The sequence below is a fragment of the Salmo salar genome, chromosome ssa09 (genome assembly GCF_905237065.1).
Source record: "Salmo salar chromosome ssa09, Ssal_v3.1, whole genome shotgun sequence".
Lineage (NCBI taxonomy): Eukaryota > Metazoa > Chordata > Actinopteri > Salmoniformes > Salmonidae > Salmo > Salmo salar.
Genome location: NC_059450.1, coordinates 127,086,101 through 127,113,136, shown reverse-complemented (window position 1 = coordinate 127,113,136; position 27,036 = coordinate 127,086,101). Strand labels below are relative to the sequence as shown.

Here is a 27,036-nt window from a genome sequence, read left to right as displayed (position 1 = left end):
AATGCCATTCAACTCTCCTTCCGTGGTCTCCAACTGCTCCTAAACACAAGTAAAACTAAATGCATGCTCTTCAACCGATCGCTGCCTGCACCTGCCCGCCTGTCCAGCATCACTTCTCTGGACGGTTCTAACTTAGAATTTGTGGGCAACTACAAATACCTAGGTGTCTGGTTAGACTGTAAACTCTCCTTCCAGACTCACATCAATCATCTCCAATCCAAAGTGAAATCTCGAATTGGCTTCCTATTTCGCAACAAAGCATCCTTCACTCATGCTGCCAAACATACCCTCGTAAAACTGACCATCCTACCAATCCTCGACTTCGGCGATGTCATTTACAAAATAGCTTCCAATACCCTACTCAACAAGCTGGATGCAGTCTATCACAGTGCCATCCGTTTTGTCACCAAAGCCCCATTTACTACCCACCACTGCGACCTGTACGCTCTCGTTGGCTGGCCTTCGCTTCATAATCGTCGCCAAACACATTGGCTCCAGGTCATCTACAAGACCCTGCTAGGTAAAGTCCCCCCTTATCTCCGCTCACTGGTCACCATAGCAGCACCCACCTGTAGCACGCGCTCCAGCAGGTATATCTCTCTGGTCACCCCTAAAGCCAACTCCTCCTTTGGTCGTCTCTCCTTCCAGTTCTCTGCTGCCAATGACTGGAACGAACGACAAAAATCTCTGAAACTGGAAACACTTATCTCCCTCACTAGCTTTAAGCACCAGCTGTCAGAGCAGCTCACAGATCACTGCACCTGTACATAGCCCATCTATAATTTAGCCCAAACTACTACCTCTTCCCCTACTGTATTTATTTATTTTGCTCCTTTGCACCATATTATTTATATTTTACCTCTGAACTTTCTTCAAACTACAAATCTACCATTCCAGTGTTTTTCTTGCTATACTTTATTTACTTTGCCACCATGGCATTTTTTTGCCTTTACCTCCCTTATCTCACATCATTTGCTCACATTGTATATAGTCTTATTTTTTTTCTACTGCATCATTGATTGTATGTTGTTTTACTCCATGTGTAACTCTGTGTTTTTGTATGTTGTCGAACTGCTTTGCTTTATCTTGGCCAGGTCGCAATTGTAAATGAGAACTTGTTCTCAACTTGCCTACCTGGTTAAATAAAGGTGAAAAAAAACAGCATTCTGACATAGGTGTTCCTTTTGTACAGGTGGGAAGGGGCAGTGTGGAGTGCGATCTGTTGGGGCGGTATGCGAATTGGAGTGGGTCTAGGGCAAGTATTCCCAAACTGGGGGTACGTGCCACAAGGGTACACGCAATGCTGTTGGAGGTACGCCAAATAAAAATGAGAATCATGTTTTTTTTTCAAACTTTTTTCACATTTTCAAACAGTACATTTATATTTCCAACGGGGCTATTCTTTTGGGTGAGGTTTTTTTTCTCGCCATAGTAGCCTCGTTTCACTGCCCCACAAAAAATGTAATCATCTAGTGTTGTCACGCTCTGACCTAGGAGAGCTGTGTTTTTCTGTTTAGTTAGGTCAGGGTGTGATAGATGGGTGGGCATTCTATGTTTTTGTTTTCTATGTTTTGGCCAGGTATGGTTTCCAATCAGAGGCAGCTGTTTATCGTTGTCTCTGATTAGAAGCCATACTTAGGCAGCCTGTTTTTCCTGTGTTGGTGTGGGTAGTTGTTTTCCGTTTTGTGAGTATCACCTGACGGAACTGTTGGCTGTCGTTTTGTTGTTATTTGTTTAAGTGTTATCATTAAAGTAAATATGAGCACTCTACACGCCGCGCCTTGGTCCCCTTTATACGACCCGCGTTACAAGTGTTTAGCGAAAAAACACAATGTCAAATACAGGTAGCCTAGTCAAATAATTAACATCCAGTCACATTAACCGTTACTCTCTCGTGGGAAACCTTCACTCTTGCGCAGACATTTAGAAACGAAACATGACATTTAGAAAAATAAATGACAGGAGTTTTTTGAGCGAGAATAAAGAGGACTTTCGAGTAGTAAGACATGTATAAAAGCAACAGATACCATTAATAAGAAGGGGCTAGAAGCCTCTTATATGGTGAGCTACAGAGTGGCTAGGACAGGCAAGCCCCATACTACTGTGGAGGACTTAATTCGTCCTTCTGGCTCGGATATGGCTGGGACAATGCTGGGGGAAAAGGCCCCAAAAACTATACAGAAAATGCCTTCAAATTGAATTTAATCAGAAGCCACTGCCAGATTTCTGGATAGGGCTGCGCTTAGTTTCTTGCCTTGGCAAATCGCGCTGTTAAGACACTGATGGCCTTTGCAACCACGCACCTATGTGAGAGTGGTTTCTCGGCCCTCACTAGCATGCAAACTAAATACAGGCACAGACTGTGTGTGGAAAATGATTTAAGACTGAGACTCTCTCCAATACAACCCAACATTGCAGAGTTATGTGCATCCTTTCAAGCACACCCTTCTCATTAACCTGTGGTGAGTTATTCACAATTTTTGATGAACAAATAAGGTTTTATATGTAAGATGGGTAAATAAAAAGAAAACTTATTGATTATTATTATCTGTGACCAGGTCCTATAAGAGCTCTTTATCACTACCCATGAGCCGGTTTGTGACAAAAACTCACACTAATTCTTATGTTTAATATATGTATTGTATAGTGTGTCTGTGGCAGGCTTACAATGATGGCAAAAAACAACATTTGAGAGTGCGCTGACCCTGGTGCTAGAGGGGGTATGTAGCTGGAGGTTGAATGTTTGAAGGGGTACGGGACAATAAAAGGTTTGGGAACCACTGGTCTAGGGTATCCGGGAGGATGCTGTTGATGTGAGCCATGACCAGCCTTTCAAAGCACTTCATGGCTACCGACGTGAGTGCTACGGGGCGGTAATCATTTAGGCAGGTTACCTTCGCTTCCTTGAAAATGTCAGTGAAGACACTTGCCAGATGGTCCGCGCATGCTTTGAGTACACGTCCTGGTAATCCGTCTGGCCCCGCGGCTTTAAGAATGTTGACCTGTTTAAAGGTCTTGCTCACATCGGCTACCGAGAGCGTTATCACACAGTCATCCAGAACAGCTGGTGCTCTTGTGCATGCTTCAGTGTTGCTTGCCTCGAAGCCAGCATAAAGGCATTTAGCTTGTCTGGTAGGCTTGCGTCACTGGGCAGCTCGCATCTGGGTTTCCCTTTGTAGTCCGTAATAGTTTGCAAGCCCTACCACATCCGACGAGCATCAGAGCCGGTGTAATAGGATTCAATCTTAATCCTGTATTGACGCTTTGCTTGTTTGATGGTGCGTCTGAGGGCATAGAGGGATTTCTTATAAGCATCCGGATTAGTATCCCGCTCCTTGAAAGCGACAGCTCTAGCCTTTAGCTCGATGCGGATGTTACCTGTAATCCATGGCTTCTGGTTGGGATATGTACGTACAGTCACTGTGGGGACGACGTCGTCAATGCACTTATTGATGAAGCCGGTGACTGAGGTGGTATACTCCTCAATGCCATTGGATGAATCACGGAACATATTTCAATCTGTGCTAGCAAAACAGTCCGATAGAGTAGCATCCGCGTCATCTGACCACTGCCGTATTGAGCGAGTCACTGGTACTTCCTGCTTTAGTTTTTGCTTGTAAGCAGGAATCAGAAGGATTAGCTAACACAATGTGCCATTGGAACACAGGAGTGATGGTTGCTGATAATGGGCCTCTGTAAGCCTATGTAGACATTCCATTAAAAATCTGCCGTTTCCAGCTACAATAGTCATTTACAACATTAACAATGTCTACACTGGATTTCTGATCAATTCGATGTTATTTTAATGGACAAAAAATGTGCTTTTCTTTCAAAAACCAAGGACATTTCTAAGTGACCCCAAACTTTTGAACGGTAGTGTATATTTAGCAGATGTTATTGCAGGTGTAGCGAAATGCTTGTGAGAGATGAGAAGAGGAAGTGGAGGGACTGAGAATCATGTAAAGGCAGGGTAAACTGTGAGCATCAGTCTGTAATCAACACGCTGTTCCACAACACAGGATCACTAACCAAATGGTTAAAGAGAGACAGACAGACAGATAGACAGCAGCATAGGTGGGGTGTGAGGAGATGGGGTGTGAGGAGGTGGAGTGTGAGGAGATGGGGTGTGAGGAGGTTGGGAGTGAGGAGATGCTGACATCTTAAAACAGAATCCTGTCTGGAACCTCGTAAAACATGTAGAATAATCCTTACTGTGTAACTGTAAGCCCAAAAGTGATGCTTATAGAAGTCTTATTTCCTGAGGACGCATACACGCTCCATTGGTGTAAGTGTGTGTATGTGTGTGTGTGTGTGTGTGTGTGTGTGTGTGATGGTTTAATTATGGGATGAAAAACATCAGCGGAAATGCAGAGTCATCGTTCTCCTTGGCTGAGGGGAGGGGATTACACTCACACACACACACAAACACACATACCTAGTATTCCCCCATCCCACACACACTCCCTGACCTCCTGCTGGAGTGTGAGTGCTTGTTCCCTATAACCACGGCATTCAACCAGCTATAGCCAAAATACCCTGAGATTACACAGCCAGAGACAGACAAAGGATGACAGAGACGGTCCAAATATGTTTTCCGAGTCAACAGTGATTAATATTGATCATACAGTACCAATGACAGCTTCCCAAATTGCTTTCCTGGTCAAAAGTAGTGCACTATGTAGGGAATAGGGTGCCATTTGGGACGTAAACAATGTCTTGGCAGACGTTGCTACAGACATCAGCTCCTGGATGGTTCTGAGACCCTGGGGAGGAACATCAAGGTGTTTACGGTAGTGACCTGATCTTATCCAGTTTCACAAGGCAGAACTAAGTAACACCTAAAACTGGCCTGCTGGGTCTGGTGTTGCAGACAGTCAAGCGATGGTACAGGTACTCAGGATCAATGGTCTAGTCTGGAATGTACTGCTCTACCCAACAGCCCTACTCTATTAGACAACTCAAAATCCTTAGTTACAAACTCACTGTTACACTGTATTCTCATAGCTCACTTGAAGACTTTTAGCTACAACTGGGATAAGATGAGCATACTTCTGATTAAGTTTTTCAGGCAGGTACTAGTTAGGAAGTGAGTGAAACATCTCCAAGACCTGTCAGCTGAGTCCTGGAGCAGCAGGTTAAGAGGTAGGGTATGCTCTGAAGAGGGAGAGAGAGACATTTTTTGCTGAAGAGAGGGGAAATGAATGAGAAAGAGAGAAACATAGAGAGAGAAAGAAGCACTGAAATAAACCAGAAGCCAGGGCAGGGTTGTCACGTCCTGACCAGTAAAGGGGTTATTTGTTATTGTAGTTTGGTCAGGATGTGGCAGGGGGTGTTTGTTTTATGTAGTTTGGGGTTTGTTGGGATATGTTCTTATGTAAGAGGGGTGTTTGTTTTACGTGTTCCGGGGTTTTTGGGTATTGTTCTATGTTTTGTGTTTCTATGGTTTTTCTATGTTGTGTATTTCTTTGTTGGCCTGGTATGGCTCTCAATCAGGAACAGCTGTATATCGTTGTTGCTGATTGGGAGTCATACTTAGGTAGCCCTTTTTTCACCTGTCTTTGGTAGGAAGTTGTTTTTGCATAGCCGTGTGTAGCCTGCATTACTGTTCGGTCGTTTGTTTTCTTGTTTTGTTTTTTCAGTGTTCTAATAAACATTAAAAAGAGCACTCAACCCGCTGCGCCTTGGTCTACTCCATACGACGGCCGTTACAGAACTTCCCACCACCAACGGACCAAGCAGCGGGGGAAGGAGCAGCAGAGGAACTATGTGGACTACAAGGAATCATGGACATGGGAGGAAATTCTGGACGGGGCTGGACCATGGCACCAGGCTGGTGAATACCGTCGCCCACCAGAGGAGATAGACGCAGCCAAGGCGGAGTGGCGCCAGTATGAGGCGTTATACGCGCCGATTGGGAAGCAAGAGAGGCACCCCAAATAAATATTTTGGGGGGGCACACGGGTAGTTTGGCTGGGCTAAGGGTGAGCCCTAAGCCAACTCCCCGTGCTTATTATGGGGAGCATATGGAGTGGAGAGCGCCGGAGTATGCGGAAGTGCGCACGATCTCGCCCATGCGCACGCACAGTCTGGTGCGAGCGATCCCAGCCCCTCGCAAGTGCCGTGCTAGAGTGGGCATCCAGCCTGGAAGGAGGATGCCTGCGCAGCGCATCTGGCCACCGGTGCGCCTCCTAGGCCCAGGCTACCCTACGCCTGCTCTACGCACGGCAACCATCAGGCCTCTGCACAGCCCAGTTCGCCCTGTGCCAGCATTCCGTTCGTGCAGGGCTGCTATTACCATCCAGCCAGGACGGGTTGTGCCCATGGCACGGTGTATCCAGTTCCTGCTCCTCATACTAGCCCTGAGGTTCGTGTCTCTAGGCTGGCAACTCTAAAGCCAGCACCACGCACCAGGCCCCCAGTGCGTCAGCTCAGTCTAGTCCATCCTGTTCCCGCTCCTCGCACTAGCCCTGGGGTGCGTGTCACCAGTCTGGTACCTCCACTACCAGCCCCACGCACCAGGCCTCCAGTGCGTCAGCCCAGTCCAGCTCATCCTGCTCCTGCTCCTCGCACTAGCCCTGTGGTGCGTGTCCTTAGTCTGGCGCGTCCTAAGCCAGCCCCACGCATCAGGCCTACAGTGCGCAGTCCCCGTCCAGAGCTTCCGACGACAGTGCCTCGTCCAGAGCTTCCGGCAACAGTGCCTCATCCAGAGCTTCTAGCAACAGTGCCCCATAGAGAGACGGCCCACAGTCCGGAGCCAGCAGAGACGGCCCACAGTTCGGAGCCAGCAGAGACGGCCCACATTTCGGAGCCAGCAGAGACGGCCCACAGTTCGGCGCCGAGAGAGACAGCCCACAGTTCGGAGCCGAGAGAGATGGCCCACAGTCCGGAGCCGAGAGAGACGGCCCACAGTCCGGAGCAGCGAGAGTCGCCCTACAGTCCGGAATCGGCGCCGCGAGAGTCACCCTACAGTCCGGAATCGGCGCAGCCAGAGTCGCCCTTCAGCCCGAGGTCTCCAGCAACGCACATCAGCCCGAGGTCTTCAGCGATGCGCCATAGCCCATAGACTTCGGGAAGGGTAACATTTAATAATTATTTAGCGGGGGTGGACAGGTTAGGTGGGGGAGTAAGGCCGTAGCCTGAGCCACCTCCATAGTAGGTGGGTTGGGGAGGGGGGTGTAGCACAAGAACCGTTGGTGACGGTGGCCACCCTGCCTTCCCTCCCTTTAGTTTGGGGTTATTTTTGTGTTTTGTGTGAGGTGCATCCGGGGTCTGCACCTTTAGGGGAAGGGGGGGGGGGGGTACTGTCACGTCCTGACCAGTAAAGGGGTTATTTGTTATTGTAGTTTTGTCAGGACGTGGCAGGGGGTGTTTGTTTTATGTGGTTTGGGGTTTATTGGGATATGTTCTTATGTAAGAGGGGTGTTTGTTTTATGTGTTCCGGGGTTTTTGGGTATTGTTCTATGTTTTGTATTTCTATGGTTTTTCTATGTTGTGTATTTCTTTGTTGGCCTGGTATGGCTCTCAATCAGGAACAGCTGTACATCGTTGTTGCTGATTGGGAGTCATACTTAGGTAGCCCTTTTTTCACCTGTCTTTGGTGGGAAGTTGTTTCTGCATAGCTGTGTGTAGCCTGCATTACTGTTCATTCGTTTTCTTGTTTTGTTTTTTCAGTGTTCTAATAAACATTAAAATGAGCACTCAACCCGCTGCGCCTTGGTCCATTATATACGACGACCGTTACAAGGGTGTGTGTCTGGGACAGACAGGGACAAACAGGGAGCCATTTCAATTCAGCTCACTTCCACTAACACCCTCCTGTCTGGGAATGAGAGATGCCGCCAGGGCCTGTGTGTGCTCAGGTAAACCCACATGAATACCCCAACTGATGAAGAGGTGAAGGAGCTCCAAAACACAGCAATTAACCGGCTTAAACATGACAGGTGCTTATCCCCCTCTCCTCTCCTCCTCTCTACCCCTGTCATGTCCTGGTCTAAAAACAGTTATGACACTTTCTGTAATTAAAGCAGTTTCAAATTGCAGGGCGTCGTTTCTGTGTGTGTGTGTGTGTGTGTGTGTGTGTGTGTGTGCGTGCGTGTGTGTGCCCATGCATTTCCTTTAGAGGAGAGGAAAACAGCTGAGAAGTGTCTCCAAACATAAAAAAAACATGAAGCCACAAACAAATGTGTGTAACTTCAATCCTCAGTGATTATTCATTCAAAACCTTGACAAGCCTGACAAGTAGCAAGACACACACATGCCTCTGTGACTGTGACCTCTGTCATCTCTTTTAGTGCAGGATTCATCCACCGCAAAGCCAAGACTAAAGACAGGCTGTGCTTCCTTTATTTCATAATACTAAAGGAAATGGTTTCCGATGAAAAGTTCAGATGATGAATGGCTAAGCTCCTATTCTTTTCACTATCTTCCAATTATATGTCAAGCACAGCAATGAGGTGAAGGATGTGTTTGTAAACCTCTGAGATTTGTTCTTGTCAATGGGGTTAAGAACACCAATAGATTATCCACAAACAGTTTCTCTGACACACACACACACGCGCACACACACACACACACACACAGATACACACACACACACACTCACCCAGAAGTTAATCAAGGTAATAGAGGTAAAAGTGGCAATAGTGATGATATGTTATTATCTTTATGTCAAGACCAAGGTTATTACAACCTTATAATGCATTACAGCATGGTGATATTTACATTTACATTTTGGCGATTTAGCAGTGACTTACAGTCTGTGCATTCAACTAAGTTAGGTAAAACAACCACACATTTAGGTTATCTATAGCCCCAATCCAGCAAAATCTCTTTCACAGGTTGGGAAGTGTACATCCCCTTTCGGAATGACATCAATCACTCAGCAGGAACAGCATCTGGCAGCGACCCAAATCTAACCAGGACAAAAGTTATTAGCAGCTTTACGTGGATAAACACACACACACACACACACACACACACACACACACACACACACACTACATGACCAAAGATTGCGTTTTCAGAGAATGCGTTTTCGCTGCTCCAGAGTACAAAGGCGGCGAGCTTTACACCACTCCAGCCGACGCTTGTGTGCGGCTATTCGGCCATGGAAACCCATTTCATGAACCTCCCATCGAACAGTTCTTGTGCTGAGGTTGCTTCCAGAGGCAGTTTGGATCTCGGTATGAGTGTTGCAACCGAGGACAGACGATTTTTACAAGCTACGACGCATCAGCACTCGGCGGTCCTGTTCTGTGAGCGTGTGTAGCCTACCACATTGCGGCTGAGCCGTTGTTGCTCCTAGACGTTTCCGATTCACAATAACAGCACTTACAGCTGACTAGGGCAGCTTTAGCAGGGCAGAAATTTTTGCCAGCATACTTGTGCATGCATCAACTACACTGCTCAAAAAAATAAAGGGAACACTTAAACAACACAATGTAACTCCAAGTCAATCACACTTCTGTGAAATCAAACTGTCCACTTAGGAAGCAACACTGATTGACAATAAATTTCACATGCTGTTGTGCAAATGGAATAGACAACAGGTGGAAATTATAGGCAATTAGCAAGACACCCCCAATAAAGGAGTGGTTCTGCAGGTGGGGACCACAGACCACTTCTCAGTTCTTATGCTTCCTGGCCGATGTTTTGGTCACTTTTGAATGCTGGCGGTGCTTTCACTCTAGTGGTAGCATGAGACAGAGTCTACAACCCACACAAGTGGCTCAGGTAGTGCAGCTCATCCAGGATGGCACATCAATGCGAGCTGTGGCAAGAAGGTTTGCTGTGTCTGTCAGCGTAGTGTCCAGAGCATGGAGGCGCTACCAGGAGACAGGCCAGTACATCAGGAGACGTGGAGGAGGCCGTAGGAGGGCAACAACCCAGCAGCAGGACCGCTACCTCCACCTTTGTGCAAGGAGGAGCAGGAGGAGCACTGCCAGAGCCCTGCAAAATGACCTCCTGCAGGCCACAAATGTGCATGTGTCTGCTCAAACGCAGAAACAGACTCAATGAAGGTGGTATGAGGGCCCGACGTCCACAGGTGGGGGTTGTGCTTACAGCCCAACACCGTGCAGGACGTTTGGCATTTGCCAGAGAACACCAAGATTGGCAAATTCGCCACTGGCGCCCTGTGCTCTTCACAGATGAAGCAGGTTCACACTGAGCACATGTGACAGCCGTGACAGTCTGGAGACGCCGTGGAGAACGTTCTGCTGCCTGCAACATCCTCCAGCATGACCGGTTTGGCGGTGGGTCAGTCATGGTGTGGGGTGGCATTTCTTTGGGGGGCCGCACAGCCCTCCATCCATGTGCTCGCCAGAGGTAGCCTGACTGCCATTAGGTACCGAGATGAGATCCTCAGACCCCTTGTGAGACCATATGCTGGTGCGGTTGGCCCTGGGTTCCTCCTAATGCAAGACAATGCTAGACCTCATGTGGCTGGAGTGTGTCAGCAGTTCCTGCAAGAGGAAGGCATTGATGCTATGGACTGGCCTGCCCGTTCCCCAGACCTGAATCCAATTGAGCACATCTGGGACATCATGTCTCGCTCCATCCACCAACGCCACGTTGCACCACAGACTGTCCAGGAGTTGGCGGATGCTTTAGTCCAGGTCTGGGAGGAGATCTCTCAGGAGACCATCCGCCACCTCATCAGGAGCATGCCCAGGCGTTGTAGGGAGGTCATACAGGCACGTGGAGGCCACACACACTACTGAGCCTCATTTTGACTTGTTTTAAGGACATTACATCAAAGTTGGATCAGCCTGTAGTGTGGTTTTCCACTTTAATTTTGAGTGTGACTCCAAATCTAGACCTCCATGGGTTGATAAATTGGATTTCCATTGATTATTTTGGTGTGATTTTGTTGTCAGCACATTCAACTATGTAAAGAAAAAAGTATTTAATAAGATTATTTCATCCATTCAGATCTAGGATGTGTTATTTTAGTGTTCCCTTTATTTTTTTGAGCAGTATATTTTGCCAATTGGATTGGTCCCCTCTACCACACGGAACCCCACTAATCTACAGACGGAAACGCACGAGGTGGCTAAAAACAGAGCTCCCTCCATCTTCTGCCAGCTTGCTACCTATGGCCCGGCTAGCTGTCTGAATCTCACTGGACCCTTATGATCACTCGGCTAAGCATGCCTCTCCTTAATGTCAATATGCCTTGTCCATTGCTGTTCTGGTTAGTGTTTATTGGCTTATTTCACTGTAGAGCCTCTAGCCCTGCTCATTATACCTTATCCAACCTTTCAGTTCCACCACCCACACATGAGATGACATCACCTGGTTTCAATGATGTTTCTAGAGACAATATCTCTCTCATCATCACTCAATGCCTAGGTTTACCTCCACTGTATTCACATCCTACCATACCTTTATCTGTACATTATACCTTGAAGCTATTTTATCGCCCCCAGAAACCAGCTCCTTTTACTCTCTATTCCAGACGTCATAGATGACCAATTCTCAAAGCTTTTAGCCGTACCCGTATCCTACTCCTCCTCTGTTCCTCTGGTGATGTAGAGGTGAACACAGGCCCTGCAGTGCCTAGCTCCACTCCTATTCCCCAGGCACTCTCTTTTGATGACTTCTGTAACCGTAATAGCCTTGGTTTCATGCATGTCAACATTAGAAGCCTCCTCGCTAAGTTTGTTTTATTCACTGCTTTAGCACACTCTGCCAACCCAGATGTCTTAGCCGTGTCTGAATCCTGGCTTAGGAAGACCACCAAAAACTCTGAAATCTTCATCCCTAACTACAACATTTTCAGACAAGATAGAACAGCCAAAGGGGATGGTGTTGCAATCTACTGCAGAGATAGCCTGCAAACTTCTGTCCTACTATACAGGTCTGTACCTAAACAATTTGAACTTCTACTTTTAAAAATCCACCTCTCTAAAAACAAGTCTCTCACCGTTGCCGCCTGCTATAGACCACCCTCTGCCCCCAGCTGTGCTCTGGACACCATATGTGAACTGATTGCCCCCATCTATCTTCAGAGCTCGTGCTGCTAGGTGACCTAAACTGGGACATGCTTAACACCCCAGCATCCTACAATCTAAGCTTGATGCCCTCAATCTCACACAAATTATCAATGAACCTACCAGGTACCACCCCAAAGCCGTAAACACGGGCACCCTCATAGATATCATCCTAACCAACTTGCCCTCTAAATACACCTCTGCTGTTTTCAACCAAGATCTCAGCGATCACTGCCTCATTGCCTGCATCCGTAATGGGTCAGCGGTCAAACGACCCCCACTCATCACTGTCAAACGCTCCCTGAAACACTTCAGCGAGCAAGCCTTTCTAATCGACCTGGCCTGGGTATCCTGGAAGGATATTGACCTCATCCCATCAGTAGAGGATGCCTGGTTATTTAAAAAAATGCCTTCCTCACCATCTTAAATAAGCATGCCCCATTCATGAAATTTAGAACCAGAAACAGATATAGCCCTTAGTTCTCTCCTGACCTGACTGCCCTTAACCAACACAAAACCATCCTGTGGCGTTCTGCATTAGCATCGAACAGCCCCCCTTATATGCAACTTTTCAGGGAAGTTAGAAACCAATACACACCGTCAGTTAGAAAAGCCAAGGCTAGCTTTTTCAAGCAAAAATTTGCTTTCTGCAACACAAACTCTAAAAAGTTCTGGGACACTGTAAAGTCCATGGAGAATAAGAACACCTCCTCCCAGCTGCCCACTGCACTGAGGATAGGAAACTCTGTCACCACCAATAAATCCACTATAATTGAGAATTTCAATAACCATTTTTATACGGCTGGCCATGCTTTCCACCTGGCTACCCCTACTGCGGTCAACAGCACTGCACCCCCCACAGCTATTCGCCCAAGCCTTCCCCATTTCTCTTTCTCCCAAATCCAGTCAGCTGATGTTCTGAAAGAGCTGCAAAATCTGGACCCCTACAAATCAGCCGGGCTAGACAATCTGGACCCTTTATTTTTTAAATTATCTGCCGAAATTGTTGCAACCCCTATTACTAGCCTGTTCAACCTCTCTTTCGTGTCGTCTGAGATTCCCAAAGATTGGAAAGCAGCTGCAGTCATCCCCCTCTTCAAAGGGGGGGACACTCTTGACCCAAACTGCTACAGACCTATATCTATCCTACCCTACCTTTCTAAGGTCTTCGAAAGCCAAGTCAACAAACAGATTACCGAACATTTTGAATCCCACCGCACCTTCTCCACTATGCAATCTGGTTTCAGAGCTGGTCATGGGTGCACCTCAGCCACGCTCAAGGTCCTAAACGATATCGTAACCGCCATCGATAAGAAACAATACTGTGCAGCCGTATTCATTAACCTGGCCAAGGCTTTCGATTCTGTCAATCACCACATCCTCATCAGCAGACTCAATAGCCTTGGTTTCTCAAATGATTGCCTCGCCTGGTTCACCAACTACTTCTCTGATAGAGTTCAATGTGTCAAATCGGATGGCCTGTTGTCCGGGCCTCTGGCAGTCTCTATGGGGGTGCCACAGGGTTCAATTCTTGGGCCAACTCTTTTCTCTGTATACATCAATGATGTCGATCTTGCTGCTGGTGAGTCTCTGATCCACCTCTACGCAGACAATACCATTCTGTATACTTCTGGCCCTTCTTTGGACACTGTGTTAACTACCCTCCAGACGAGCTTCAATGCCATACAACTCTCCTTCCGTGACCTCCAACTCCTCTTAAATACAAGTAAAACTAAATGCATGCTCTTCAACCGATCACTGCCGGCACCTGCACGCCCACCTAGCATCACTACTCTGGATGGTTCTGACTTAGAATATGTGGACAACTACAAATACCTAGGTGTCTGTTTAGACTGTAAACTCTCCTTCCAGACTCACATCAAACATCTCCAATCCAAAGTTACATCTAGAATTGGCTTCCTATTTCGCTACAAAGCATCCTTCACTCATGCTGCCAAACACACCCTCGTAAAACTGACCATCTTACCGATCCTCGACTTTGGCGATGTCATTTACAAAATAGCCTCCAATACCCTACTCAATAAACTGGATGCAGTCTATCACAGTGCCATCCGTTTTGTCACCAAAGCCCCATATACTACCCACCACTGCGACCTGGCCCTCGCTTCATACCCGTCGCCAAACCCACTGGCTCCAGGTCATCTACAAGACCCTGCTAGGTAAAGTCCCCCCTTATCTCAGCTCACTGGTCACCGTTGCAGCACCCACATGTAGCACGCGCTCCAGCAGGTATATTTCTCTGGTCACCCCCAAAGCCAATTCCTCCTGTGGCCGTCTCTCCTTCCAGTTCTCTGCTGCCAATGACTGGAACAAACTACAAAAATCTCTGAAACTGGAAACACTTATCTCCCTCACTAGCTTTAAGCACCAGCTGTCTGAGCAGCTCACAGATCACTGCACCTGTACATAGCCCATCTATAATTTTGCCTAAACAACCAGCTCTTACCCTACTGTATTTATTTATTTATTTTGCTCCTTTGCACCCCATTATTTCTATTTCTACTTTGCACTTTCTTCCACTACATATCTACCATTCCAGTGTACTGCTACTTACTTGCTATATTGTATTTACTATGCCACTATGGCCTTTTTTTGCCTTTACCTCCCTTATCTCACCTCATTTGCTCACATTGTATATAGACTTATTTTTCTACTGTATTATGTATGTTTGTTTTACTCCATGTGTAACTCTGTGTTGTTGTATGTGTCGAACTGCGTTGCTTTATCTTGGCCAGGTCGCAATTGTAAATGAGAACTTGTTCTCAACTTGCCTACCTGGTTAAATAAAGGTGAAATAAATAAATAAAAATATCTGACAGGAACTCCCAGCACATTCTATATCACACAACTCGTCAGTAGTCAGCTCATCTCTGCCAGTTAAAATATGTAGTCAACTCCCAGCGTAAAGTGGTGTCATTTATCAAGTTAATGCATTAATGGAACTAAAGATTTCAACTTCGACACAATGAATAGCCCTGTGGCTTCATGCCAACATTGATAAAACTAACATCAGTCTTGTAATACAGCATTATGGAAAGCTTGGAATTTCATAAACATTCTACCACAGCGGGGAGGAAGGAATCGAATGAGAGCACACGTGAAGCAAATGAGAGCACTCATGCCTTGTAATGAGTGCTGTGTGTGAGTGGGTTGTGGCAGCTGCATGCTTTATGTAGAGGTTTATGTTAGCTGTGAAAGCCGTAACACACACACACACACACACACACACACACACACACACACACACACACACACACACACACACACACACACACACACACACACACACACACACACACACACACACACACACACACACACAAACACACACATACATGGGAGGCAGCCTCCAGCACTGCTCAGATCATTACTAAAACAACTCATGAAAGATAAGCAGCAAGAGGACAATTATTGACTGCATTTGACATTCACCTACTCCTTGTGATGTGCCTGTCTGACTACCAAATGGCTGATGAAACAAGCTCAGCTAATGAATGAGTCAAAGACAGAGAACCGACAGAGAAACTCCTGCAGTGTTTTGAGGGAATAGAGAAGCACCTTCATGGTTTATAAGAGAAGATAGAGAAAGAGAGAGAACGAGAGAGAAAGAGCGAGAGAGAGAGGGAGCGAGAGAGGCAAAATGGAAGGGAGAGAAATAGAGTGAGAGATAGTGAGGGAGGAAGAAAGAGAGGAGAGGGTAGAGAGACAGAGGGGACCGAGCGAGAGGGAAATGTAGGGGAGATTCAGAAGAAAAAGAGAGAAGTAGATCCATGACAAATAATCCAACTGAGAGGATAATACAGGTATTGACTGAACTTGACTCCACAGCAACAGGAAGGACTCTGAATCAGCTTGAGCGTCACCAGCATGATAAAAACCCATTAAATCTTCTCCATGATAAAGCCTCAAAAGTATTGCGCTTTACAGGGAATGGGGTGCCATTTGGGACGCCTAGTAGGTTTTATCATAGAAAGATTGAATGGCTCACACCAGTTAACATCCCCATTAGCTCCTCATTCAGCTACACACAGAGTAGCAGATTTCTGTAATGACCTGTGTATTACCTCACTGAACCCCCTGCTGTAATGACCTGTGTATTACCTCACTGAACCCCATGCTGTAATAACCTGTGTATTACCTCACTGAACCACCTGCTGTAATAACCTGTGTATTACCTCACTGAACCCCCTGCTATAATAACCTGTGTATTACCTCACTGAACCCCCTGCTGTAATAACCTGTGTATTACCTCACTGAACCACCTGCTGTAATGACCTGTGTATTACCTCACTGAACCCCCTGCTGTAATAACCTGTGTATTACCTCACTGAACCCCCTGCTATAATAACCTGTGTATTACCTCACTGAACCCCCTGCTGTAATAACCTGTGTATTACCTCACTGAACCACCTGCTGTAATGACCTGTGTCCACCTGCTGTAATGACCTGTGTATTACCTCACTGAACCCCCTGCTATAATAACCTGTGTATTACCTCACTGAACCCCCTGCTGTAATGACCTGTGTATTACCTCACGGAATCCCTTGCTGCAATAACCTATGTATTACCTCACTGAACCCCCTGCTGTAATAACCTGTGTATTACCTCACTGAACCCCCTGCTGTAATAACCTGTGTATTACCTCAGTGAACCACCTGCTGTAATAACCTGTGTATTACCTCAGTGAACCCCCTGCTGCAATAACCTGTATATTACCTAACAGAACCCCCTGCTGTAATGACCTGTGTATTACCTCACTGAACCCCCAGATTACTCCCAGGTCGAGAGTAAGGGTGGGTCGGGTTGGGGGGAGGTGTACAGGAGGTGTTTAGAGGGTCAGAGAGGTGCCTGTGGGAAAAGAGGCCCTTGTCTGAGGACCCCTTTGTATTCCGTCAGACCGTCACGGCCGTGGAAGAGCAGAAGAAAGGACACACTGTCAGCCACTCTACTTAAACTAATCACGAAGCACCAGCCGCATCCACCACCATTCACACGCCTCACACTGCAACTGCATCCTGAACGGGACCCTAATCTCTATATAGTGCACCACTTTTCACCAGGGCCCATAGGGCTTTAATCGAAAGTAGTGCCCTATGTAGGGAATAGGGTGCCATTTGGGAAATAGGGTGCCATTTGGGACGTAGACACTGCCTCTCATCGCAGACAGAGCTCAAAGTGAGAGTATATTTCCGCTAGTGGCCCATTCCATACATGGAGAAACTGAATTGGCCAATCATGTCGGGGTGTCTGTTGGAGGCCCTGGGTAGGCTGGTGAAGTAGGATGGTGTAATGCAGACTTCACAGAGCATCTCTTTGTCTAACCGACAGACAGACATGCGGGCAGGCAGGCAGGCAAACAGACAGGCAGCCAGACTGACAGGCAGCCAGACTGGCTGATTGACTGACTGTCTTTCCTGAATGATTGAGTGAGTGAGTGAGTGATTGGCTGGCTGACTGACTGGATAGATGAGGGAATAACTGGTTGGAACACCGTACACAAGAAGAAGAATGATCGAAATTCTAATTCCGTCCGCTGCCAGCTGTTTAGCTGTTAGTCTGTTTTCAGCAACTCTTCCCAAACTTCAATACTATGATGTTTCCAAAACATGACTTACAGTATTTGCCCTGAAGACAGTCAACTAGGTTGCATACCAAATGGCACCCTATTCCATAGCTTATGGGCCTTGTTCAAAAGAAGTGCACTACATAGGGAATAGGGTGCCAGTTGAGACACAACACTAGTTTCCTCTGTGAATCAATTAATGTTACTTTTATTACATTGCTGAGAGATGTTCAACAGGGGACTTCTGAATTGGACTTGTGCTATATAATGATCCAACAAAGAGTACGTATACAATTCCATGCCTGCTTCCACATCCCCCTTAGAGAAACCTCACAGTACTGTAGGACTACATGATAAACGTGATAAAATCATGCCCCAACAAGCTGATGGAGCAGCTGAAGATTCCTTCCTTCCTGTCGACACGTTTTAAACAGATTTCCATCAGTATCCGCTCTCTGGCATCACTCAAGCAGAACTTCAAGGGGGGGTCATCAACGTTGTTTTGTATACTGCTGATGTTATTTAAAGAGACTACCTGCTGCTCAGTTCTATATCACTATGATATATCTAAAGCCCCATTCACATCAATGCACTCATCCACTACAGCTTAGATTTTCTCCTTCACTGAAAAGATTAGGTTACAGCTGGAAAAGCCTGCATCCACAATGTTGGTACACAAAACACCTCTCAACTATTCAAATAGTTAGATGTGGTATTATTTGATGTAAGCCATCAGTAAAACATTTATAGAATGACTTACCATTGTCCTCAATGGAGAAATAGAAGATGTCACTCGTAGCATTGTCACCATCTCTTAGTACGTAGCAAATCTTCATGTCATCAATTTCAGCTGAAAAATAAAATCATATTGATGTAATTTACTCTTTTACTCGTCTTGAAACATATCGGACTTACATGTATAATTCATGCCATTGCCATGCCTTGCATGTTTCCTAATAGACTCTAAGAAAATAGACTGAAAAAATATATAATGCTGATATGGTAGGCAGGGTATAATACAATACATTATTACAACATTTGATATGCATATCTGTGATGAACAGTTGTAAGGCATGTCTCTATTATAGCTTTCTGATGTGGCTTAAAACTAACTAACTACTACAACCTATTTATACACTGTTTGACAACTTATTTGGATGAAGCCTCACCAGTAAAAAAGAAGAAGAAAACAAAAGAAGAAAGTGTTTTTGAGATGCAGGAGAGGAGAGCAGATTTAACTCAGGCTGTTTAGTGTCAAGCTATATATTAGTCTGCTAAAAGACAGGGAGCATAAAGAAGAATTAGACAGCAGGAGCTACACCACATCACGTCTGTCTGCTGCATCCGCTAACAACGCTATGCTGGAGTGGGTTCTTAAGACTGATACTCTCTAGGAAGAGGGTTGGTTCTGGAGTGACTTCTTGATAGGCCGGGAGACTGATATCAGGGAGGAGGAAGTGGCGTGTAATACTGCCCCTGCTATCTTCTATATCTGATGTCAAAACATTTCCCTTCAAAGCGGCCGGCTCATTAAAATGGAAAGCCAGTTTTGGGACACTGCCGCCGGCTATGCCGGATTAGCTAGCGTTATTTACTGTCTGTTTAGCAGCGATGGATCTGCCAGAAATATTTAACAGGTCTGCAGAAGGAGAAAGCAGTGGGAAGAGAATGGGGATGAATGGGGGTCAGTAAATAAAGGAGAGAATGCATCCCAACCAAATGGCAGCCTTTTTCCTATACTGTTTAGTGCACAACTTTTTACCAGAGCCCATAGAAGTGCACTATATAGGGAATAAGGTGCCATTTGGGATGCAGCCATATAGAGATCGATTGGGGCCTTGTTCATACATTCCTTACTGACTGTTACTGTTCGCTAACCCCACCTTTTCATTTGTACTGTAGACAGGGCTGTATGTATGTAGTTGTTCTACACTGTAGCTATTTCTGTGGCTTAAACAAATGTTGGCCTGCTTTTACTGTGAGTGAAGCGAACACATCTCTCTCTCTCACACACACACCCTCTCTCCCTACCGCTCTCTCTCTCCCTCTCCCCCACTCTCTCTCTACTGTACCTCTCTCTCTCTCTCTCTCTGCCTCCCTCCCTCTCAGACAGAGTATTCATGTCCTCACTCTCAATTCTTCATGTCTGTGGCCCCCTGCCTTCGTGTAAGGTAAAATCTGTTGGTATTTACTCAAGAGCTCGAATACTCTGTAGAAGTTTACTAGATGATGTCTGGGATAGGAGAAACCCCTACCTTGTGAAACCCTATCTTTCTGTCTGTCTGAGGAACTTGTGGAACTCCATTCATGGACTCTCTAGAAATACAAAAGATTTCTCTATCAAGTTAAGCCTGTTTCACAACACATGATTTCTGAACACCTCGGTGCAGTTGCAGCCAATGGCCATACTAGTTACATAGTACCATTATAAAGGTTAGCGCTATAGTAAGTTCTTAAGCCATTATAAGAGCAACAGCGCTACAGCTCTAAGTGAAAATTGCTCAACAGCTTAAGAAGAATGGAAGAAAAAAAAAACATTGGACAATAATGTTGTATTGTAAAAGACTAAAGTATAGTAGAGTATAACGTTCTATTTAAAGTATCGGCCATCTTACCTTGAGTGAATGTGGTGACGGTAGCGTTGCCTGTACCCAGGTTGATGAGGTATCCATGCTCTGGACCCACGGTGATCTTAAAGGTGACAGAGAGCTGAAGACTATCCCTGTCCTCGGCCTTAAGAGTTTTAGAGGTAATGAGGAACCCCAGGTGACCCGTCTCTAACACCCTCAGGGTGGGCCCCCCTTTATTCACCACGATCTGGGGCACCCCATCATCCACCGACAGGACCGTGATCTTCATCATCTGGGGGCGCCGCGTCTCGAACACGGTGTCTGGGAACACGTAGAAGTCGGTGTGCGTCCCGTCACTCACGATAAAGGAGAAGGAATCCTTGGAGGACTCCGTACCGTCGTGTTTGTAGCTGATGAGGTTCTCGTTCAGGTCCTGTTTGGTGAAGGAGGTGACGGGGCGGGTGTTGTTGAAGAGGAGGCGACCGTGGACAGGGACCTGGGTGACCGTGAACTTCAGGAGGCGGTCAGCCGTGTCACGGTCCTCTGCGGTCAGCTCGAAGGGCGTGATGAGTTTGTTCTCTCCCTCGTTAACCACCAAGCTGTGAACCGTTAGAACCGGTTTCTTGTTGTCCACATCGGTGATGGAGACACGGAACGTGCGGAACACAGGGTTGTATCCGTCGGTGACCTCGAACTCAAAGCTGTCCATCTTGACCTCATCATCGGCCGTGTGGATGTAGTACACCTTTATTATAATAACAAAAATACAAAACAATAAGCCGTTTTTAAAATGTTTACAGAAAAACTAAGAATAAAATCATGAGTATTAAAACAATTACGTAGAAGTACCTTGCTCCCAGCTAGCTGGAGCTGGGTAAAGGAGGAGATGGGCATGCCAGGGCCGTCGGTACACTCCAGATGGCCTCTCTGTGGGGCTCTGGTGATGGTGAACACCAGGTGTTCGTCTGGACTGTTGAGGTCGCTGGTGCTGAGCAGGTCTGTGGTCAACGTTACTTTACCGCCTTCTTTCAGAGAGACCCCCTTACTGACCACGTCAGGGAACACCATATCGATGCCGCCCACTGTCACATAGAAGTACCTGTCAATTGACAGAAAGAATATAACAAATAAACAAAAAAAACAACTGCAAGACAATCCGTTAGGAGACACCCTGACACACAAGAATCATCATTGTACTATAAGCATAGTGCTATAGCCAGAATGACAGATTTTCTTCAATGAATTTTTCAATTTTTTCAAGTTGTTTATTCTATTGTTGTAGTGTACTGTTTGTATTTAACACGTGTAAAAATGAAGTACCTGTCGATCAGAGGGTTGATGCCGTCCGTCACGTCAAACTTGATAAGGTCCCGGATTCCTTCCTGCCCGTTGTGGATATAGACGATGAGAGCCTGGTCCACCTGGTACTGGGTGAAGTTCATCCCCACTGTGATGTTCTCTAACGTCCCATAAGGGGTTCTCCTCTGTAACAACCCCTGGCCCGGCCCATAGCGAACAACGTACGTCAAAGTACTATCCTCAGAATCCAGGTCGGTGGCTTTTAAAACATTGTTATCGATCACTTTAACGTCTCCTATCTCTATCTCCAGACCATCGTTGATGGCCATCCTGGGTGTCTCATCATCTACAGGAATGATCATAATAATGATGGTCTTCTCCACGGTATATTTACCGTCTGTCAGGATTAAGTCAAAGCTGTCCTCCTTGGTCTCCGAGTCGTCATGTTCGTACACTATACTGGAGGCTTCCCTGATCTGGTCCAGGGTGAAGTTGGTGACTGTGACAGTGCCGGTGGTCAGCTGGTTGAGGATGAAGCCGTGCTTGGGTGGTTTGGTGATGATGAACGTGAGTTCGTCCGAGGGGATGTCCGCGTCGGCTCCATTCAGGATGGGCGTGTCGATAACAATATTCATCCCTTCCATAACGACAAACTCCCTCATATAGATCTCCGGCTTCTCATCGTTGAACGGGATGATAGCGATGGGGAAGAAATGTCTCTCGGAGAAGTTGATGCCGTCTGAGCATCTGAACGTGAACCTGTCCTCGACCGGCTCCACTCCCTTATGGATGCTTTGGACATAGTAGATGTGGTTCTGTCTGATGTCCTTGATGGTGAATGCACTGATCGCAGTCCCAGACCTGGACTTCTCTGAGCCTGGGGCTGGGGAGATGTTCTCCACGTAGCCTGACGTGGGCTGTACGATGATGGTACAAAGCAGGTCATCATTAGGAGTATCAATATCATCAGCACTAATGTGAAGAATCTCAATCACATTCTTCTCTCCCTCTACAACAGTGAACTGTGGGCCTACGAACACCTCTGGAGCCTGGCTGTCCATGGGGAGGATGGTGATCTGTACCCTGACCCCCGTGACCCTGTTGCCCCCTACCGTCCACTCATCAGACATGTCTGTCAGCGTCAGGTTAAAGTAGTCATATTTAGTGGTGAGGCCGATCTCTCCGCTGGTGTGGGTGTACACCACCAGTCCGTTGATGATGTCAGCCTGGGTGAAGCTCTCTGATTGAACCCCGTTCACCAGGATCTCTCCAAAAACCGGTGGGTCCTCCAGGATGAAGGTCAAGCGGAGGTCATCCGTGTCCTCGTCCCGCCCCTGGATGACGTTAGTCGTGATCTCCGTAGCGCCGTTCTCCAGGACGTCGATGTAGGAGCCAATGGTTCCGGCCGGGAGGGTGATGGTCGGGGTCTCGTCATCGATGGGCTTCACGGTAACCCTGATGGTGATGGTCACAACATGGACGCCATCACTGACATCCAGCTGAAAGAAATCGCCGGTGGACTCGTCTCCGTTGTGGATGTAGGAGATCCTGTCATTAGCAATGTCCAACAGGTTGAACTGGTCCCCTTTGGTCAGGTCGGTGAAGGTGTACTGGACCGTGCCGTGCTGAGGGGGCTGACTGAGTGTGAAGGAAATCTGGCTACTGTCCGTGTCTAAGTCCACAGTATCCAGCTCAGCTCTGGTGATTATGTGCGTTCCCCGCTCGAATATAGTGAAGCCAGTGTTGGTTATCTGAGGCGGCTTGTTGTCAACAGGCTGCAGGAATATAGAGAATGTTCCGGTGACAGTATTCCCTGACGTATCCTCCACCGTGTACTGGAACTGCAGAACGTGGGCTGTGATCCCCAGCTCCAGGTCAGGTGGTTTGTATGATATCTTATGGTGGTTGACCTGAGCCTGAGTAAACTCAGTCACTACAGTGTTTGGACTTTCTGTTAACACAATAGACCCCAGTACCACAGGGCTGTTCTCGTCTGTGTCTGTCGGGGGCTGGGTGACGGTGTACTTCAGATCTCTGTCCTCCGAGTCCAGGTCAGTGTAGCGGAGAAACTTCTTACGGAAGTAGGTGAGCTGGTACTCATGTACGGTCATCTGGAGGGTGGTACCAGGATACAGCTCAGGGGGGATGTCATCCACTGGCAGAACCTTGATGATGAACGAGCTCTGTTCTGATTGGTTAGGGGGGTCGTTATCATCCTGGACCTGGAAAACAAACTGGTCCATGACTGTGTCAGTGCTGTGAGGCCCGGTGTGTCTGTAGAATAGTTTCCCGTCTGTGATATCCTGCTGCAACCACTCTGTAACCTCTTTCTCATACAGCTCATCCTCAGCATTAAACCTCCAGGTGGATGGGTCCGCTGGGGCCTCTGACTGCCTCAGCAGCACCTCCCCTATAGGTGAGAACGGGGCTTCTATGGTGAACCTGATAGTGGAGTCCTCAGAGTCGATATCTGCAGCGCTCAGTGTGAGTGGAGAAATGAGCATAATCTGGTTCTTGAAGAGGATTAACCCCGTGTTAGCGTTGATAATGGGCGGCTCGTCGTCCGTGGGAACGATCGTTAGGGGAAACAGGAACTCCACCTCGTGCTTCCCGTCCGTCATCCGGAAGATGATGTTATCGCTGTACGTGTCGCTGCCGTCATGCTGGTATATGACCATGCCCCCATCCAGATCGGCCGGGGTGAAGAACTTCCTGAGTGACCCGAGCACCGTCAGCTGGCCATGCCGCAGCCCGTCGACCACCATGATCCTGACAACATCCAGGTCGTCCTCGTCACTGACCCCTAGGTTATGAGAACTGGACAGTGGTCTGGACTGACCCTCGTAGAGAAGCTGACCAGTATTCCTGGTGACTACTGGAGCAAGCGTGTTCATAGGCTTCACTACAATCATGAAGGCGAACGGGTCAGACACAGCCCCATCAGTGTCCACCACCTCAAACTCTATCTGGAAGATACGTTCTGTTTCAGAGTCCACAGACGGAGGCTTGTAGGCTATCTTTAGTTCTTTGAGGTCTCCCTGGTAGAAAGAGGTGATGGGCAGGTTCCGGTCATCTGTGCTGACTATGTACCCCTCCTCGAAGGAGAGGGGGGTGGTGATGTTGAAGATAAGGTTGTCAGGGTTAGACTCAATGTCCTCAGCAGCCAGCATGTCGGGGGTGATGGCTGTCATCACAAACTGATCCACCTCCATCATCATCATGGCCACGAAGCTGGGTTTAGGAGCCGTGTTCTCCTCTCCATCCTTTATACGCACCATCATCTGGAAAAACTCCTGCTTCAGAAAATTACCCTCTTTATCTTGTAATTCCACAATCATTGGGAAATAATCTCTATTGGGTGATCTGTGTGCAGAAGTGTGCTGATAGCGGATATTCATTTTAATAAATTCATCACAATCCACCATTTCTCCAAGTTTTCCCTCATCCACAAGTTTCCCATACCTGGGTAATGCACTGCCACTAGAGAGAGATGTTATTTTACACTGATGTTCACTTCTATCATAGGTGAACTCTAGAATCTTCCTGTCAATGGGGTTACTAGTGCCAAGCAGTTTGTCAACAGTCAGAGGCATGTTTCTGGTTAACACTTCCAACTGTGTGAAAATCACCTCCACTTCCACCATAAACGGGATGATTATGGTGTCGGTATGAGTGTCATATCTGAGCTGTAGCCTCACCCTATCCCGCGGGGGGCTCCTGGACCCGAAGTGAGAATACTTTACGTCATTGGGTCCAAACTCACAGGGAAACTTTTTGGGAGAGAGCTGCCCGGGCCTCTGGGAGAGCGGGTCGTTATCCAGAACCGTCATACTACATCTGTCTCCCGGCTGTACTTGGATTACCAGATCATTGATAGGATCAATGAACACTGCTCTCCCGAAAGGCACGCGTATTCCATTGTTGGCCACCAATATAGCATCCTCAGACAGTTCTGATCTCAATGCATATGATAATCCATAACTGTCGAAAACCTGCGCGGCGGAGTCACTTGTCACAATCACCGCGATCAAAGCAGAGAGCAAAAAAACAGCGCCAGTCCCTTGGCATTGCCACGGCGGGGAAATAATCCAAGCCATTTGGAGAGAGAAGCCACTGCAAAGGCACGTTGAATTGTGCACATAAAATCCAGAAAAAAAACTAAGAGCAGTGCAGCTAAAGTTATGAGAATATAAAATGAGTGTTGATAAATATCTCACACGCATCCGTGATGAGGTGTACCATGCTCTCTCTCTCCGCTGCTCTCTTCTATTCAGGTGAAACTTCATACACTTAGAGTCCCCGAGTGAGAGATACGCCCTCTTGTCTGCCGATTGGAGGATATTTAGGGTGGAATGCGTTTATTGATTTTTGATTGGATAAAAAAGATGTCAATCAAAACCCGAAAACGATAGTGCATGGGTTGGATTTGAAGAAGCAGGTTGAATAAAGTGCGAAATTCTACCGAAAAATAAATGGAGTGATGTGTGCAGTCAAGTAACCACTTTACCTTAAATGGGCAATCTGCAGTTCAAACAATACAAAGCAGTCAGGCAACCCTGCCACTGATATGGTAAATAGATGCGTGATGGGGCTGGAGAAATGTAACCACTCAAATTCATATACAGAGCTATGGATGCAAGGACTGACCATCGATGAGATCAAAATTATAGTTTTAACCATGTTTTGAGGCTACACAGTGTTTGTTTACAATTATATTGTTTACAAACAAAGGAGTAAAACAAGTTTATATATGAACACAATTGAACTAAGCTCATGAGGCATGTATCATTTCAATTCTTCAAGAATCAATGGGCATACATCATTCATTTTAAAGTCCAGAATTGGATGTAGATTGCCCCTTTAATCTCTTTCTTTTGTAATTAGTTGACAGTAGGCATTAACACTCATGTCCAAACAGATTAGGCTTAATTGGCCCTTTTCAACAGCAATGGAAACGCTGTAGGTAAATCGGTTATTATTGCCCGAATATTTTAAACATTTTGATAATAAGCCTATCTATAACCAGTGGTGGAAAAAGTACCCAATTGTCATACTTGAGTAAAAGTAAAGATACCTTAATAGAAAATGACTCAAGTAAAAGTGAAAGTCACCCAGTAAAATACTACTTGAGTAAAAGTCTAAAAGTATTTGGTTTTAAATGTACATGTAATTGCTAGAATATACTGAAAAGTATAAATCATTTAAAATTACTTATATTAAGCAAACCAGATGGCATCATTTATTTTTTCTTTTGTTTTGCGGATAGCCAGTTGCACACTCATCATTCAGAAACGAAGCATGTGTGTTTAGTGAGTCCACCAGATCAGAGGCAGTAGGGATGACCAGGGACGTTCCCTTGATAAGTGCGTGAATTGCACCATTTTCATGTTCTGCTAAGCATTCGAAATGTAACAAATATTTTTGGGTGTCCGCGAAAATATATGGACTAAAAAGTACATTATTTTCTTTAGGAATATAGTGAAGTAAAAGTCAAAGTCAAATATGTAAATAGTAAAGTAAAGTACTTTACTTTACTACTTAAGTAGTACTTTAAAGTAGTACTTTAAAGTATTTTTACTTAAGTAATTTA

The 27,036-nt window shown here is 46.4% G+C and overlaps 1 protein-coding gene across 1 annotated transcript in view; it reads right to left on the bottom strand.

Annotated features, from left to right (window-relative positions):
* LOC106612873 (FRAS1-related extracellular matrix protein 2) overlaps positions 1 to 25,721 on the bottom strand; it is a 113,947-nt gene extending 88,226 nt beyond the window's left edge. The window contains exons 1-4 of the mRNA XM_014214479.2: positions 21,468 to 25,721; positions 20,997 to 21,246; positions 20,193 to 20,892; positions 18,338 to 18,427 (exon numbers count right to left, since the gene is read on the bottom strand). Of these exons, the coding sequence (XP_014069954.2) occupies positions 18,338 to 18,427; positions 20,193 to 20,892; positions 20,997 to 21,246; positions 21,468 to 25,669 (5,242 nt within the window). The 5' untranslated portion in view covers positions 25,670 to 25,721. The remainder of the gene's footprint in view (positions 1 to 18,337; positions 18,428 to 20,192; positions 20,893 to 20,996; positions 21,247 to 21,467) is intronic.
* Between the last annotated feature and the right edge of the window lie 1,315 nt (positions 25,722 to 27,036).